Source organism: Monodon monoceros, unplaced genomic scaffold, assembly GCF_005190385.1.
Source record: "Monodon monoceros isolate NGI ecotype Baffin Bay Population unplaced genomic scaffold, NGI_Narwhal_1 Super_Scaffold_9, whole genome shotgun sequence".
NCBI lineage: Eukaryota > Metazoa > Chordata > Mammalia > Artiodactyla > Monodontidae > Monodon > Monodon monoceros.
The window spans coordinates 46,261,946-46,279,036 of NW_021703786.1; the positions used below are offsets into that span (position 1 = coordinate 46,261,946).

At 50.3% G+C, this 17,091-nt stretch overlaps 2 protein-coding genes and 4 non-coding genes across 7 annotated transcripts; all 6 read right to left on the bottom strand.

Moving 5' to 3' along the window:
• Positions 1 to 158: 158 nt before the first annotated feature.
• EIF4A1 (eukaryotic translation initiation factor 4A1) lies at positions 159 to 6,901 on the bottom strand. Of its 2 annotated transcripts, none has more exons than XM_029210877.1 (11): positions 6,868 to 6,901; positions 5,444 to 5,492; positions 4,870 to 5,002; positions 4,271 to 4,410; positions 2,614 to 2,782; positions 2,170 to 2,279; positions 1,688 to 1,831; positions 1,467 to 1,604; positions 1,258 to 1,347; positions 914 to 993; positions 159 to 795 (listed from the first exon to the last, which is right to left on the bottom strand). In XM_029210877.1, exons 1-11 carry the CDS (start codon positions 6,888 to 6,890, stop codon positions 651 to 653), a joined length of 1,221 nt encoding a protein of 406 aa, XP_029066710.1. In that variant the 5' UTR covers positions 6,891 to 6,901; the 3' UTR covers positions 159 to 650. The 2 variants fall into 2 exon arrangements, with proteins under 2 accessions (XP_029066710.1, XP_029066711.1); XM_029210878.1 differs by lacking the exon at positions 6,868 to 6,901 and adding an exon at positions 6,184 to 6,693 and having other exon boundaries at positions 493 to 795.
• Positions 1,071 to 1,212, bottom strand: LOC114889891. The gene has a single exon (XR_003792182.1). It is a non-coding gene; the product is annotated as a small nucleolar RNA SNORA67 (small nucleolar RNA).
• LOC114889845 lies at positions 2,370 to 2,510 on the bottom strand. Its single transcript, XR_003792145.1, has one exon. It is a non-coding gene; the product is annotated as a small nucleolar RNA SNORD10 (small nucleolar RNA).
• On the bottom strand, positions 3,828 to 3,972 carry LOC114889829. Its single transcript, XR_003792131.1, has one exon. It is a non-coding gene; the product is annotated as a small nucleolar RNA SNORA48 (small nucleolar RNA).
• On the bottom strand, positions 4,701 to 4,835 carry LOC114889828. The gene has a single exon (XR_003792130.1). It is a non-coding gene; the product is annotated as a small nucleolar RNA SNORA48 (small nucleolar RNA).
• An 882-nt stretch (positions 6,902 to 7,783) lies between the features above and the next one.
• On the bottom strand, positions 7,784 to 17,021 carry SENP3 (SUMO specific peptidase 3). The gene is made up of 11 exons (XM_029213305.1): positions 16,791 to 17,021; positions 15,223 to 15,948; positions 12,758 to 12,997; positions 12,549 to 12,660; positions 12,032 to 12,179; positions 11,855 to 11,902; positions 11,364 to 11,441; positions 9,226 to 9,363; positions 8,956 to 9,039; positions 8,786 to 8,836; positions 7,784 to 8,333 (listed from the first exon to the last, which is right to left on the bottom strand). Exons 2-11 carry the CDS (start codon positions 15,935 to 15,937, stop codon positions 8,223 to 8,225), a joined length of 1,725 nt encoding a protein of 574 aa, XP_029069138.1. The 5' UTR covers positions 15,938 to 15,948; positions 16,791 to 17,021; the 3' UTR covers positions 7,784 to 8,222.
• Between the last annotated feature and the right edge of the window lie 70 nt (positions 17,022 to 17,091).

Genomic DNA, 17,091 nt, shown 5'->3' on the forward strand with positions numbered 1-17,091 from the left:
TACCATGGTCTTTGCCCAGCCCCTTCCAGAAAGGTCATATTATCCAGTTAACACTACCATTTTCCAGTCAACAAAAAAAGCTCAACAGAAGGGAGTAGAGCTGTACCCAGTAGCAGATGGGAGGGAAAGGGAGGTAAGAAATGACGAGCCGACGCAGGCAGTTTCCAAGTCATTTTATTCAGAATTTTGTCTTTATTTCCTGAATCAATAAATACTATACAAAACAATGTAAAAATGGCTACCATTTTCTCTCCCCTACTCCCCCCACCTGGGGACAACCCCCTGGGCCACCTAACTCCTCAGGGGTTCTCCCTCCAGATTTGGTCCAGCAAATGAGGTGGACTGAATCATTTTCAGAGGAATTCAGGTGGGGTGGGGAAAGCCTCTGGGGTTTGGAGGTTGACTAGGTTAGGGAAGTGGATTAGTGTTTTTGGGAGAAGAGACGGCGCCTACCCCAAAGAAAAGGGTGTCTAAAATGTTCACGGTTCCTTCTTTTGCCTCAAAAAGTGACATTTATTCAAAGAAAAAAAAAAAAGAAAAAAATGACAAGATGTCCATCCCTTGACTCCCTTCCCTCCCCCCTCCTGCTGCTCCTCAGCGCCCCCCAAGGACTGAGCCCTGGCTGGGGCTAGGTAGCAGAACAGCCCCTCTCAGATGAGGTCAGCAACATTGAGGGGCATCTCCTCAATGGAGGTGTTGTAGAAGGTCTCAATGTCTCGAAGAGTCCTCTTGTCTTCTTCTGTCACCATGTTAATAGCCACACCCTTACGACCAAAACGGCCACCTCGACCGATTCTGGAAAACAAGGACACCTTAGAATAAGTGAGGATTAAAGATTAAATAAGACGCTTCCGTGCAGGGAGGACTGGGCAGGAGGGGGCTGGGCTGGTTAACAGTCCAGATCTGCATTTACCTGTGGATGTAGTTTTCCCTGTTGGTGGGGAGGTCATAGTTGATGACTAAGGAAACCTGCTGCACATCGATGCCTCTGGCCTATGTCCAGAGAAAAGGCAGCTTCAGTGTGTGAATGAGAGGACACCCTAAGTCTATGCAAAAAGAGACTTAAGCATACATGTAGGCAGCCAAAGGAAGGCAAGGAAACAAACATCCCCTCTCCCCAGAAACCAGAGGCGTGCCAGATTTTATTCCAAGTTGCTACTTTCCTGAAGAGGGGCACTAGCAGGCCCCTTGGAAGAGGGAATCACCTTGGATTCTCCCATCTTCCTTCCCCTCTTGTCCAAATGCCCTTTTACTTACCAGTAGGTCAGTGGTAATCAATACTCTGCTAGAGCCAGAGCGGAACTCCCTCATGATAACGTCTCGTTCTTTTTGGTCCATATCTCCATGCTAGAACAGGAAATAGAATGGTGTAACGGTGTTACAAGTAGGTGCGTTGGTTCTGAGAGAACTGTGAGTAGGACCCTGACATGTGACTCTGCTGGTAAAACAAGGTGGAGAAACCTCACCATGGCAGAGACGGTGAAGTCTCGGGCATGCATTTTCTCAGTGAGCCAATCCACCTTCCTTCGGGTGTTGATGAAGATGACTGCCTGGGTGATGGTCAGGGTTTCATACAAGTCACACAGTGTGTCCAGCTTCCACTCCTGGTGGGGTGGTGGGAGGAGATCAGTCAGGGGCTATACCCAACAACTTACCACCAGGCCCGCCTCCTGCACTGGGCCCCCACCTCTCGTTCCACATTGATGTAGAATTGGCGGATACCCTCCAGCGTCAACTCTTCTTTCTTGACAAGAATCCTAATTGGGTCCCTCATGAACTTCTTGGTCACCTCAAGCACATCGGAAGGCATTGTAGCTGACAGCAAAACCACCTAATGGGAAAAAAGAGCAGTCTCAGGGTAGGGGATACTCCAGAACCCCATGGGTTCCCCTGGCACTTTTGGGTTTTTTACATGTCTGGATATCATCCAAGATTTTTTTTTTTTTTTTTAACTTTTTGGCCACAACACGTGGCATGTAGGATCTTAGTTCCCTGAGCAGGGATCGAATCCATACCCCCGTGCATTGGAAGTGCCGGGTCTTAACCCCTGGACTGCCAGGGAAGTCCCTCCTTTGGCACTTGATAATGCTCCATCATCACCCCAAGCACACCACAACCTACACAAAGCAACTGTCAGCCATGCGCGCAAGACGCCAATGTCCTCCTCACCTGGGTGTTGCTATTGAGCTTTTGGAATATGTCATAGATCTGGTCCTTGAACCCACGGCTTAACATTTCATCAGCTTCATCCAGTACAAACATCTTGATGTATTTGGGAGCTGCAGAAAGAAAAACACCAACAGGTAGTTACTAAAGAAATGTGAACTACCCCTAACTTTCCCAATAAAAAAAACAGGGACAGGCGGTCTGCTCTCAGAAGACAAAGACTGATCCTCTGCCTGGGACCCCCTTGCCAGGCCAGACAATAGCCCTGGGAAGTAGAACACTACATGGGCTGAGATGACAGGGAAGCCAGGCTCAGATGACACGCATGGGGTTCATCACAGAGCAACTCTCAGAGGATATCACTGGGAATCAAATTGTGGCCACGTTAAGAAACTGGAAAAGCATGTATAGGAAGTGACCCAGAGAGCTAGAAAATTGTACACTCACACAAGTATCTCCGGTTAAGCATGTCGAACACACGGCCTGGGGTACCCACGATGATATGGGGAGCTTCCATCTGCAGCTTCTGCACCTCAGCACGCACATTGGTACCCCCAATGCAGGCATGGCACGAGGCACCCATGTAATCTCCTAAGGCCATAACTACCTTCTGTATCTGAACCAGAAAAACATAAGTGCTCATATATTAGCTACAACTGCCGGGCACCATTTTAAGTGCTATGTATTTTATTCTTTCCAGCTCTGAGACAAACACTATTAAGCTCACTTCTTTTTTTTTTTTTGCGGTACGCGGGCCTCTCACTGTTGCGGCCTCTCCCGTTGCGGAGCACAGGCTCTGGATGCGCAGGCTCAGCGGCCATGGTTCACAGGGCCCAGCCGCTCCGCGGCATGTGCGATCTTCCCAGACCGGGGCACGAACCCGTGTCCCCTGCATCGGCAGGCGGACTCTCAGCCACTGCGCCACCAGGGAAGCCCCCCCTAAGCTCACTTCTTAAGCAATAAACAGGTAGGTTAAACAATCTAAGATTAGACTGCTGGTAAGTGGCAGTCTCAGAATTTGAACTCAGTCTGGCTCCTGAATGTACACACTGATTCACAATAATGGCCCCCTGAAACAACTTCAATATGGCTTCTTAACCAATTAGACCTCACAGCTTTCTGTAAGTCATCAACTGTGACCCATTTATTCGATGGGTCACAGCAATTAGTTTTATGTGTGGAATGACATCTATGTATTGTTGTACTCCTGCCTACATTGGATGGCATGTTCACTCTTTTTTTTTTGCGGTACACTGGTCTCTCACTGTTGTGGCCTCGCGTTGCGGAGCACAGGCTCTGGACGCGCAGGCTCAGCGGCCATGGCTCACGGGCCCAGCCGCTCCGTGGCATGTGGGATCTTCCCGGACCGGGGCACAAACCTGTGTCCCCTGCATCGGCAGGCGGACTCTCAACCACTGCGCCACCAGGGAAGCCCGGCATGTTCACTCTTAAAGCATGTTCTAAACGTTAAGGGCCCTCGAGTGGTGCTCTACTGTAACTTCTTGCTTACACTGCCTTTGTTCAGAAGTTAGGCACAGAATGACCATGATACCTCCGCAGGACACTGTAAGAATACATTCCCCTAAACTCAGTAATCAACTTATGAGACAAGTGTTTCTGATCTTTTTTCCCTCCAAGACCCAGGAAAATAGCCCAACATTTTATGTGCCCCAGCCATGAAACAGCTCTGGCCACCAACCCAGGCATCAAGCTACGATGAAGAAAGGACTAGACATCTGCTTTGCCCCTGACTGATACAAGAGCACCACCACCAATCAGGTATCTCTTTGCCCATTGCCAGGGGGTTTTCTTCATAGAACAGCCAAACTTGCCCAGCCAGCCAGGCTCCACCCAGCAGCCTTCCCCGTCTGACTCAGGAAATGGGTGGAGTAAGGGATGCTTACAGTGTTTGGTGAGGAAAAAGCTTACAACTAACCTACTAAGTCTTGAGACATAAAAGTCATCAACTGACTTTATATCATCTCTTTTCCCCATACTTCAGTTCTTCCAAAAGTGGTAGGAGTTGGAGCACGTAACTTCTGATTTCTGGTTTATGTTAACCACTTGCTAAATAAGTCCTTCAGGGGAAGAATGGTAAACTCACCTGCTGAGCCAACTCTCTAGTGGGTGCCAGGACCAAGGCCTGGGTGGCCTTTAGATCCAATTCAATCTGCTGCAAAATTGATATGGCAAAAGTGGCCGTTTTCCCAGTCCCAGATTGGGCTTGAGCGATCACATCATAACCTAAACACAAATCAGGAGAGAAATTTTGTATGGTAGAAAGCATTCTTTGGACTCGTGAGACATTCAACAGCCCTGCTGAATGAGATTAGTAAGCAACCAATAGACATATGTGCCCAGCAATAAGTGCTTCAGACTCTACATGACAACACAGTATCCAAACAAGAAGAGATCTGGACAATCAGGCCAGGTTTCAGCCATTTAGTACTGCACAAAATTGGGCTAGAAATACAGCTGTAAATAGCCAGCATGATCTGGCTAAAACACTACCTTGTTGAAATTAAACCAGCAATCGATGTTTCCAGGGCATGAACCAGACATGGGCACAAACCAAAAGCCAAGCTGGGATAAACAAGGAGTTACTTTGTCCCTGGCTGATATGAGACAGGCACCACCAACCAGGCACCACTCTACCCAGGCCAGGGACAGTCCAGAACTTGTTCTGGGGCAGAAGGGTCTTACCCTTGATACAAGGAAGAATGGCTCGCTGCTGGATGGCAGAGGGCTTCTCAAAACCATAGGCGTAGATGCCACGGAGGAGTGACTCAGAAAGGTTCATGTCATCAAAGCTGTCAACAATCTCATTCCAGTTACTCTGTAGAAAACAAATTCAAGTAGGAGAAATAGGGCTGTGCTCTTACATTGGAGTAAACAGGACCTGGTGCCTGCACCAGCTTCAGAGCCCACAACCTCTCTTCTCCCCATGGAAGCCAGATGGTTGATGGTTCTACATGACCTGGGAAACCGCCCTAAGGGGCCAGCCCACTTGTAAACAGTGAACCTAGATGTTGTAGAAAGAACAGAATCTGAGTGACATGTTTTAAACACACTTTAAAATCTTTAAACAAATTTCTGCAAGAGAGTGAAGGTGTCGTGTCTAACTACCTGGGAGTTTTATGTTACGTAGTACAGCTGAATCCTGGGTTTCAATCACTGGTGTATTCACTAAACCACCACTTCAAAAGCCAAAGAACAGTGCTAGTGGCACTGCTTTTGCCAGAGTTAAAGGATAATGGTGGGAGGGGTCCAACCTCACCTCGATGACGCCTTCGGGCTCCATCCCATCGGGGCCATTGTCTCTAGATCTGTCGATTTAAAAATACAGTATGTAGAAATCCTGACAACCAGCCTCTTCCTAGCAGCAAACCAACTTTGCATGATGCCATCAGCCTTCACTCCCTAGTCCAAGCCCCACGTGTTCCCAAAAAAACATAAGTTATTTTACAACTGAGTCAGGCCCCATCTCGGGAGCGGCTCAAGTCAAGCCGACCCCGACATGATAGAGTAACCTTCCTAGAAGACCCAGAGGCTGGAAGGAAGCAATCTGCGTTTAAGGGGCGCGGAGGTGGTGCCTGCCTCCGGGCCCACGTGTCCTGAGCCTGACGCTCCAAGCCCAAACGCGTGCACCTCCCACCGTGGCCCCTGCCCGCCGGAAGTCCCGCCCTCTCCTCCCCAGATGCCAGGGTAGGACATCCCCTTCCCCCCACGTCATGCAGCCCGCGCCCTCCCCCACTCCCTCGAGCCCATCTCCCCCCCCTCGCAGTGCCCGGATGTGGGAGGCCGCGGGCGGTGGCGGCCTCGCGCACAATGAGCCCCAGCCAAGCTAGCAAAGGGGGAGATTGCACAACACTTAGAAACGAAGCGGACTGGGGGAGGGGAACACCTCGGGACGCCATGTGCTTGCTCCCTCGACCACTCGGCGGCGTCCCCCCACCCCACCCCGGAACAAACCACATCCCGCCCGCCCCGTCGCGAAATGGCGTCGCCCTCCCATACCTCAGGCCGCTCACCCCCGAAGGAAAGTGGACCTGACCATCCGCAGTTTGCCAATTGCCCGGCTTGTGCGGCAAAATGGACCCGCCCGCCCGGCGCCGGGTGGGCTCCTGGTGCCTCACGCGGCCGCTCCTCGGGGTTAGGGTCGGTCCTGGCCGTCAAGAAAACCAGCACACAGAACGGCCGGCTTCTTCTCCCCCGACCCACAGCTCCACGCGACTCAGCGACTGGATTTGAGGACGCAGGCACCCCCGCCTTCGGCGAGTGGTACCGTCAGAATCCTCCAGAATCCCGATCGCGCGAGCCCTCCGGCAGTGAGGCAACAGGGCCGGCGGCTCCGGGCCACGCACGGTCGCCTCTACCTCTCTTTCCCACGCCAGGCTGCCACCTCGCCGCCCGACTCAACGCCGGGGCTTCGCGCACCTCGTCGGTCGAGCCCTCGTAGCGCACCTCGCGCGCCGAGCCCCGAAACCTGGGCCGTCCTCGGCCTCTACCTAAGCCCTGGCGGCAACGTCGGCCGTGGACCCGCCCCTCACCGCCCCCCCCCCCGCCCACGGGTGCTCCCGGCTTGCTCGCCCCGCAACCCTGGGGGGGGCCTAGGGCGGTGGACCTCAGCTTCCCCCGGCGGGGTCCTCGGAAGGGAGAGCAGGGTAAGTAGCCACTAGCTCTTGCAAATGTCTTTCTTACCGGGAATCCTGACTCGCAGACATGATCCTTAGAAACTAGGGCGGAGTGCCCGCCTATCGACAACTTATAGGGAGCCCAACCCCGCCCCAGCCATCGCATTGGCTTGGTCTCCTCGGCTCCGCCTGCCGCCGCTCAGCAACCCGGCGTGACGTTCATTCGTCGGCGCTCTGGCATGCAACCACCATTGGATAGCTTGAGTGCCTATCACGGTGAAGGCCCGCCCCGCGGCCTCATTGGCTAAAGGGCCCGCCTTTCTTGCCGGTACGGAAGTGACATACAGGACTCAGGCCTCGAGGCCTGGCAGCCATCTTGGTGCCCTGCACCCATACACGTGCGGAGGCGAGAGTGCCCTGGTCATGTGGCCTAGCAGACCCTATCACGCAAGGGGGGCGAGGTTTCAGCCTCCAGGGACTTCCGGGCTCCCGGGAGCAGCACTTCCTTCTACCTCTGCTCCAGGTCTCCACTGGACCCACATTTTATTTTGTTCTCTCCTGCAGCAAAGATTAAATCGGACACCAACTCCGAATGTACAGGGATAATGGAATCAAGGGCCATACCCCCGGGCTGGAGGGAGAAAGGATGAAGGAACTAACGTAACGGGCTTAAGAGCATTTGGGGTTGCTGTCATGAATCTTGGTGGGCTCCCTTAAGTATGCTGTTTTCCCAACTTCAGCACCTCTCAAGCTCCCGTATTTTTGAGGCTTACCTACTCTCCCTCCTTCCAGCCCTGGCTCCCCCTGCTGGGGGATTCTTTTGGTTGAAGACATGGTCTTGGCACTGTCTGAGCCAGGGATGGAAAGCTGGCCCCCGGGGTAAGTCTCAAGACCCATGAAAGGGTAGCTAACAGCATTGACTGGAGGAAAGCTGGAGAGCATATCCACTAGTTTGAGGCCCCTTAAGGAAGACCACCACTATGTATCTCCAAAGGATCCTTTATTGACCAGAGAAGGACCATGGTATTTATATATATATATATATATATAAAAAAGTTTGAAGATCTGGCAGGCAGTAATCCCATTGCCCGCCCACCACCCCAGCAAAGATTTTGCTGCCCCCCCCGCCCTGCACATGGAAGGGAGATGACTGCCCCACCCAGGCCACAAGGCCATACTCCCCTGTAGACAGAAGGAAAAAGGGGATTTTCCATGGCCAACCCCTGAACATCAGAAATCAACAAATATTCTCTCAAAGAAAAAAAAATACAGAAATCAATTAAAACATTTAAATATGAAAATCCAAAGGGAATTGGGTGGGAAGAGGCTAGAGACAAAGGGAACTGGAGTTTCTTGGGAAGGAAGGGTTTCCCATGTCCCCCTGCCCATTAATGAATGGGCTTGAGGCCTGGAATACGAGGCTCACACAGTGAGTTTGCAGTGACACAGCTCCTTGTAGATCTGCCGACGAAGTTTGGGCATGTCCTGCTGAGTGAAGCTGAATGGCTGAGACAGGGCCAGGTGCTTGCAATACTGGGTGTTAACAAAGCAGGCCATGAGAACCATCTACTGAGCATCCCCCCCCCAAATCAGGACCTGTGCTACATATTTTGTATGATACACATCTCACTGGATCTTTCCGAGAACATTCCCATTTCACAAAGGAAGCCAAGGTCCCATAGACTGGGGCTCAAAAGAAGTCTGACTCTAAAGCCAGTGTTCCTATTTGATACATAAAACACCTAGTGTTAACAGAGAAAATACTTTGCGTTAGGGGATCAGGAGGCAGCTATATCAGGGCCAGAGACCAAGGACCACACACCCAGTCCCAATGCGGTATGGAGAAACCAAGAGAGGACAATGAAATCAGGGTTTCTGCATTCTAACACAGAAGCTTACTCCCGCTCCCTAAGTGGCTGTGAGCCAAATGAGAGACAGCTTCCCGCCTCCCTCCCAACTCTTTAACCCAACTGGTATCTGCTTACCTGCAACACAAAGGCACCGCAGTCACTGTCATTATTCTGCCTGGCCACATTCTAGAGAATAAAAAGAAGGTAAGCCCTTCTCCTAGAGGAGACCCTACACGTATGGCTTCAACTTCTGCCTCCTACCATGCCCCCAAAACCGCCCCCATAACCCTCCTCTAGAAACTGACCATCTTGAAGTAACCTTTCCAGCCCTGGTGGAAATCCAGCCGGTCTTTCTTCACTGCCTCTGCCTGTAGATACTTGGCAATATGCTATGTAGATGGAGAAAAGGAGGAAGTGATGCCCCTACATTTCCCAACTGAACCCAAGTTGTGGTGGTCACAGGCAGCAAGCCCAGGTTGCTCCTCAGAGCCTCCAAACCCACCCTTCTGCCTGAAATGCCTTGCCACTGGATCTCCTCCCCACATTCTGCCCATCTTTCCCGTTCCCTCTCAAACCTTAGGGCAGCGGCGGTTCAGGGTGCGCTGCGAATCAAAATAGGTGATGGTGCGCCGCCTCACGTCAACAGAGATGAGGGACCAATGCACCTCCAGGTGGATGGGGATTAGCAGTAGCTCTTTATTGAAGATGTCCACCTAAGGAAGCAGTGCTGGAGGTCAGGAAAGACAGCACAGGAATCCTGCCTATTGCCAGGAGGGTTCTAAAGGAGAAGCAGGCAAGGAGCCAAGTGGGAGAACTCAATACCCAGCCCCTAGACTGCGAGGCAAGGCTCAGCATCTGGATGTCTGGATTCTTGGGCTTAAGGAGGAAGGCAGGACGGAGGAGGTGGCGCACAACAAACACTCGAGAGCCCAGGACAGGGCCAGGTACTTCACACACATTAAAGGCACAAGTGCTTAGTAGAGCTAAGAACCCAGGCTCAGGATCCTGGAGCCAGACTCTCAGGGTTCAAACCCAGCTCTGCCATTTACTAGCATATGACCACTTAATAACTCTCTGTACCTCAGTTCCCTTTTCTGTAAGAGGGTGAAAATAACAGTACCTACCCTCACCTGTTCGTTATACAGATTAATTAATATCCATGATACACTAAGAACAACGCATGGCACCTAACAGATGCTCGATCAGTTAAACACTCACAACAATCCTCTGAGAAAGTTCGCATCAGGAAACTGTGGCTTGGAAAAGTAAAGTCACTGCTCAAGGTCACAGAAGTAAGAAATGGCAGAGGTGGGATTTAAACACCGGCATATAGAAAGCCAAGTTCTTTCCACTGCATGTCACCCTGCCTCTACCAGAAGAAGGCCTGCCAGGTCCCTGCGGGTGTAAGCTCTTGAACCTGGAGACAGGAATTAAGAAATGCTGGAGTCAACGGCCCTAACTCACTATAGATATTTCCTGGCCTTTGAATCAGAGGGCAGGTAAACTAACTGGACAGGGGAAAAGAACTCCCCCCGCACCGCCAAGTTGGCTCCCCTTCCCCTTCATTGTTTTACCCAGGAACTTAGGCCAAAAACCTAAGCATCATCCCTTGAATCTTATCTTTTTCCTCATTTCTCATGTCCAATCCATCAGAAAGTCCTATTGGTTCTACTGGCAAAATTTATCCTAGATAAAACTACTTCTATTTCTACCTTTACCACTCTGGTCCAAGTTTCTCATCTGGACTTCTCGGCTACTCCATTTAGCCTGCCTGCTTCCACTCTTGCCTCTTTCAATCTATCATTGAAACAGGAGTTTAAAACATGAGGCACTTCCCACCCTGCTTAAAACTCTTCAATGGCTTCTCAGAACACAAAGAATAAGATCTACCCTCACTTCGGGACTTCCCTGGTGGCGCAGTGGTTAAGAATCCACCTGCCAATGCAGGAAACGTGGGTTTGATCCCTGGTCCAGGAAGATCCCACATGCCGCGGAGCAACTAAGCCCGTGTGCCACAACTACTGAAGCCCGCGCACCTAGAGCCCGTGCTCCGCAACAAGAGAAGCCACTGCAATGAGAAGCCCGCGCACTGCAATGACGAGCAGCCCCCACTCGCCACAACTAGAGAAAGCCCGTGCACAGCAACAAAGACCCAACGCAGCCAAAAATAAATAAATTTATTTATTAAAAAAAAAAATCTACCCTCCATGCCTCACGTTATCTACTCTCTGACCAAATTTTCTATCGTTTTCCCTTTGCTCACTCTGCTCCAACCACACAGGCCCTCTGACCCTCAAACGTTTTCTCACTTTGTGTCCCATGTACTTGCTGTCCCCTTTGCTTAGAACACCCTTGCCCCAGATCTGCACAGGGTTAGCTCCTTGTCATTCAAGTCTCAGCTAACAGAGGCCTTCCCAGACCACCCAATCTAAAGTACCCACCCCCATGCTACCACATTACTGTTTTAATTTGCTCATAGCACTTATCACTAGCTGAAATTTAACTTGCATATTTACTCTCACCCCATAAAGGCAAGAAGTTTTCTTTATTTAATACTGTATCCTTAGTGCCCAGAACAGCACCTGGCACACAGAAGACATTTAATAAATACTTGAAAGTTTGAATGAACAGGATTGAGGAAAGGGCTCACAGGAAACAGAACTCTTCTTTAGAGGCAAGGTGTTACACAAGTAGATGTGAATTCATAACTCACGTTTTTGGTCCACCTTTTCACCCCATCATAACCCTTGGTACGGAGTTTATCATAGAAGAAACTGTTGAAGAAATGCACCTGTGCCAATGATACAAAAGAACTGGATGGAATGAAAAGACCTCAGGCCCTCCTGCTAAGTGTCCTCTCCCCAGCCCACTCCATTTCATTATGGCTCTGAGGACTGGTTTCAACAAACTCTAGTCCAACTCACTGAGGGTAAAAACAAACTATTTTTAACCTCATCTTATAGCTTCCCACCCCAATCTGTGGGGTTAGCCATAGGGGAAAAACACTACAGACTGGAGGAAAGGACTAAAATTGTTAAGTTCAGGACCAAGATTACAGACTTGAATTGAACAAATTACCTTCTACTGCCTCTCCCCAGAGAGAAAGACCCTCTTTATGTAAAATGGAAGAGATGAAAGGGACTGAAAAAGCTGCTTAAAACTGCGGGAGTTCTTCCAGGGACTGAAGTATCTGGTTAGGCCTACCTTTTCAGGGACCGTGTCCATGACGAGGTCTCCATACATGTTCATCACCTGGGGAGAAGATGGGAGGCCACTTGCCATGGAGGGTGTGGCATGGGTACAGGGCTCCCCCATGCAGAGGGCCCCAGACACCCTGCTCCCTGAATCCCCTCTTGGGCCTGTTTTTGCACGCCTCCTTACCTGGTCATTGAGCCAGTTCTGTCCATATAAGGTCCCCAGGTCGTCCATGGTCAGCACATGCCGCTTATAGGCAACTCGGAAGCCCCTCACCATGGCATTGCCTGGCATCCGCTGGTATGACTGGATCAGCTGCAGCACCAGGCCCTTCCTGGGTAGGCCAAGGGTGAGGTCACACAAGAGACGAGGGGGCTAGGGCACACAGAAGTACCTTCTACTGCCTAGAATAAGAATCTAAAACTAACCTTTTTTTTTTTTTTTTTTTTTCAGTCATGGGTCCTTTTGAGGACTTGCTAAAGGCTTACTCCCCAGTAAGAGGCACATGAATACTTAGGTACACGTGGTATTTCAGGGTCCCACGTAAAGCCCCTCCCGGTTGGCTCACAGGGGCTTGGCACCTTGCCTGCAGATTCCTCCCCTCAGTTCTAGCTTCCTCCTCCTCCCCGAAAAGGCAGCAGCTTTCTCACCCCATCTCCCCGGTCCCAGCCCTCTTCCAAAGAGCATCTCTTTCATGCCTCACCTGGAAGGTGTAGAGAACTCCTGCTGGAAAATGTCCTCCAGTTTCTCTACTACCTCATCAGTGCTGAGGGGGATGAGGCTGCCATAAGTTTGAAGGAATTCATCCAAGATGCCTGAGTGGAGGAGGGAGAGAGGAGTGAGGTAAGGCCTCCAGACTCTGATCTAGGAGTCAGCTGTGGGAAAGAGACTAGATCCTCTAGGGTTCCTTACTCTGCACACAGGTGACATGCTCCTCCCGCAGGGGGCTGTGCTGGCCAGCTTTCTCCCCAGGCCGCTCAGCCTCTTCTGCAGTGCCCAAATCGGAGCCCTGAAAAAGCTCCTGGGCCACATGGTCCCCGATGCTGCACACATTGCTGATGAGGATGCTGGCATCAGGGGGTGCCAGACTTCGCTCCCCTTCTGGCCCAGGTGGTCCCCCAAAGCCGTTGGGCAGAGTACAAGAGAGGAGGCCTGCAGGGCAGGGGAAACAGAATGGAGGCAAGAAACTGGCTCAGATCAAAGGCCAATGGGAAGATTAAATGATGCACCCAAATTATAAGACCACAAAAAGGATGAATTGAAACAAAATCTACCAATATAAACTCTAAAGAATGAAAACCCTAAAGCACGAGATAATTATGTCCAAGAGGTTATAAAAGACAGAGAGGAAAAGTTACTACAGGCATACCTCAGAGATATTGCGGATTCACTTCCAGACCACTACAATAAAGCGAATAATGTAATAAAGCGAGTCACACAAACTTTTTGGTTTCCTGGTGCATGTAAAACTTATGCTTACTATAATCTATTAGGTGTGCAACAGCATTATGTCTAAAAAAAAAAAAGTACATACCTTAATTTAAAAACACTTTGTTACACATGAAAAGATGCTCAACATTACTATCAGAGAAATGAAAATCAAAACGACAATGAGGTATCACCTCACACCAGTCAGAATGTCCACCATCAAAAAGTCTACAAACAATAAATGCTGGAGATGGAGAAAAGGGAACCCTCCTACACTGCTGGTGGGAATGTAAATTGGTACAACCACTACGAAGAACAGTATGGAGGTTCCTTAACTAAAAACAGAACTACCATATGACCCAGCAATCCCACTCCTGGGCATATAACCAGAGAAAACCATAATCCAAAAAGATACATGCACCCCAATGTTCATGGCAGCACTATTTACAATAGCCAAGACATGGAAGCGACCTAAACGTCCATCAACAGAGGAATGGGTAAAGAAAATGTGGTATATATACACAATGGAATATTACTCAGCCTTAAAAAAGAATGAAATAATGCCATTTGCAGCAACATGGATGGACCTAAAGATTATCCTACGAAGTGAAGTAGGTCAGACAGAGAAAGACAAGTATCGATATCACTCATATGTGGAACCTAATTAAAAAAAAAAGATAAAATGAACTTACTTACAAAACAGAAACAGACTTACAGATATCAAAAACAAACTTTATGGTTACCAAAGGGGAAACGGTGTGGGGGGAGGGATAAATCAGGAGCTTGGGATGAACATACACACACTATTATACATAATATAGATAACCAACATGGATATACTATAGAGCACAGGGAACTCTACTCAATATTCTGTGATAACCTATATGAGAAAAGAATCTAAAAAAAGAATGAATATATGTATATGTATAACTGAATCACTTTGCTGTACCCCTGAAACTAATACAACATTGTAAATCAATTATATGCCAATAAAATAAAAATATTAAAAAAAAATACTGCTAAAAAATGCTAATCATCTGAGCCTTCAGTGAGTTGTAATCTTTTCATGGGTGGAGGCTTTGAAATATTGCGAGAATTATCAAAACGTGATACAAGCATGAATTGAGCAAATACTGTTGGAAAAATGGCGCTGACAGACTTGCTCTACTCGATGTTGCCGCAAACCTTCAATTTGTAAAAATGCAATGTCTTTGCATTGCAATAAAGCGAAGCGCAATAAAATGAGGTATGCCTGTACTCATAAACAGGAGGAAAGCAAGAAACACTAGGAATTCAGAGAGATGTAAATTTCAGAAATATTTCTCACCACTATATGCTTAGCACCTAGCATAGTACCTGGCATACAGCAAAGGCTCGATAAATACTCAAATAATTAATAAAGAAATAGAAAGCCTGCCGCAACTCAGACCCGGCACAACCAAAATAAATAAACGTTTTTAAAAAATAGATAAATAAATAAACAAAAAGAAAGCTTGAAGTTGTTTAGTGGGGTTCTCCGAAAGAGAAATACTCTGAGTGAGAATGTCACACACAACTGTCCAGGTGATGTACTCCACTACTCAGAGAGATCCCATCCCACCATTATAAGAACGGCACTCTCTAGAAATGTACACGCAGGGGCACTTATCCTGAGAGGCCACATGAAGTGGGACTTCAAGCGGACATGACTGACTTCACTAAACCACAACTCCCTTTCTCATCTATGCACAGGACACCTACTTATGGATCCTGTATCCTGGCCTTGACTCTCTTCCCAGACTTAGTTCCTGCTCAAAACGGAGCTGAAGACATTTCACTGCTGTTCTGGACCCTCCCTCTCTCTGCCCTCCTACTTTCCTTAGACCCCAGTTCTCACCACAGCAAGAGGCTCCTGGTCTCCCAGGATCTTAGCTCTCCCCATGCCCTCCTCTGCCCCATTCCCACCTTACCCGAGTCAGGATCCAGAGGAGACTTTGGAGTCCACCTTAATCCATCGTCCTCCATGGGGGGCCCAGAGGGCACTGGTGGAGACCCTCTCACCCCATCCTCAGCCATGAGAGCACCTAGCAGACCCAGCCGGGGGGGAGGTGGTCCCCGGGGGGAGTCAAAACGACAGCAGGGGGATGGCACCTGTGGTGTCACACCCCCTTCCTGGGGTGAAAGATGGTTCTTGGGGTGTGCAAGGCTCCGCCGCCGGCCCCGGTGGCGCCCCCAAAGCTTCCAGTGGAATGTCAGCGAGGTGCTTTTTGAGTAGAGCAGCATCCGGAAGGCTCTCATAGCTCTGCGACGGCGCTGTGAACACGTTTTCCGATGAGCAGGGCGGGGAGGGCGAGGCCGCTGGGAGGCTCCCAGCTGACCCCATCTGGGGGGCAGCCTCCAAGCTGCCACTTCCTCTTCCTCATCTTCATCCTCGTCGTCCTCTTCTTCTTCCTCCTCTTCACTAGCTGAGGCATCAAAAGAGGGCCGAGGGACAGGAAGGCGTCTGGTTGGCACTGTGGTCCCTGACCCAGGATCTGGCCCAAACCCTCCACCTGATTTGAGTCGGGGTTTGGGGGGTGGGGGCCAACGAAGACGCTCCCGCCTGGGACTTGAATAAGCTGGGGCTATGCCGGGTCCAGGAGGCTCAGGCCCCCAAGACCCGGTCCCTTGTATAGTCTCTTTCATCTTCCAGTAACCTGTAAAACAAAGGTTAGAGCGTCAGAATCCAAACATCCTACACTCCAGATTCTGCCTCTCTTCCTCAGCACGCCTCTTCTGCAATCAAATGCAAATAAACTAAGGAAAAGAGAAAAAAACTTCAAAACTCCTAACTTCATATCTTCCTAGTTAATATGGTCCACAAGGTGCCCTTCAGAGTCTGTGCCATCATCTCTCTCCTGCCCAGATAGAGGCAAGGAAGAATGGCTAAGCGGCAGGCCTCGAGGCTCTTATTTCTCAGATCCCCAGATCAAACCTAGTATTTTCAGGCTCCACTTCTCTATTTTAGTACCACCAGGAATGTCCTAGTTGAAAGCCTAATAACGGAGAAGGCTCAGTACGGGAATCCTGACATGGTACAGAGACACCTGAGGAGAACACAATTTCCGCAGGAAAACCGTGACCTAGAGTGGGAAAAGAGGTCTCCATCACCGTGGAATGAGTGGGGTGTGTGGGCATGCTCAGGTAGTCTCAGGAAGGAACCATACCATGGCTATGGTTCAGGTGGTAAAATCTAATGGAAAGGGAATGATTTTAGAGGAAACTGAAACAGAACCGAAGCGGCGCTTAAGCAGCCGAATCAAGGCGCGCTGGGGCTGAACTGAGCCGAGCTAGGTTGGCCCAGCCCCCTCTCCTGCTCCGTCCCGGGGACCAGAATACGTCCCAGCACCGGTAGGATCCTACAGGCTCGGGCGGCTCGGCGCGCAAGGGCCTTAAAAAGCCCCTTCGAGGGCCTCCTGGGCCCCGGTTAGGTAGGAATGGGGTCCAGGAATGGGAGAGGCCGTGGCAGAGCTGGGGGGAGGGGAGGGGGCGTCCTCACCGGGAGCGGGGAAGCCGGGCGGACAGGCCCGAGGGCGGGCGTCTCCGGCCTCAGGCTTCCCGGCTCATCTCTCCGGCGACGGCGGCTGCCCCGCCACTCCTGCTGTCTTCAGGCGTAGCCGTCTCAATTCAGGATTCCAACGCTTCTGGGCCGCGCGCCGCCCCGCCGAGCCGCCCCGCCGCGGCCGCCTCTCGCTCTGCTTCAGCCTCCACCTCCACCACCTCCCCCCCCCTCCTCCTCCTCCTCCTCCTTCCCCTCCCGCGAGCCCCAGACCCACCGGCGGTGGTGGCGCACAATTATT

Coding starts and splice junctions, on each gene's coding strand:
- EIF4A1 (XM_029210877.1), bottom strand. CDS start 6,890: ATGTCTGCGAGTCAGGATTCCCG. Junction 2,783..4,270: donor CTAGAGAGTTGGCTCAGCAG/GTGAGTTTACCA, acceptor TTTCTGGTTCAG/ATACAGAAGGTAGTTATGGC. Junction 2,280..2,613: donor GCTTAACCGGAGATACTTGT/GTGAGTGTACAA, acceptor TTCTTTCTGCAG/CTCCCAAATACATCAAGATG.
- SENP3 (XM_029213305.1), bottom strand. CDS start 15,937: ATGAAAGAGACTATACAAGGGACCGGGTCTTGGGGGCCTGAGCCTCCT. Junction 12,998..15,222: donor TCCTCTGGATCCTGACTCGG/GTAAGGTGGGAA, acceptor CCTGCCCTGCAG/GCCTCCTCTCTTGTACTCTG. Junction 11,903..12,031: donor AGAACTGGCTCAATGACCAG/GTAAGGAGGCGT, acceptor TCTTCTCCCCAG/GTGATGAACATGTATGGAGA.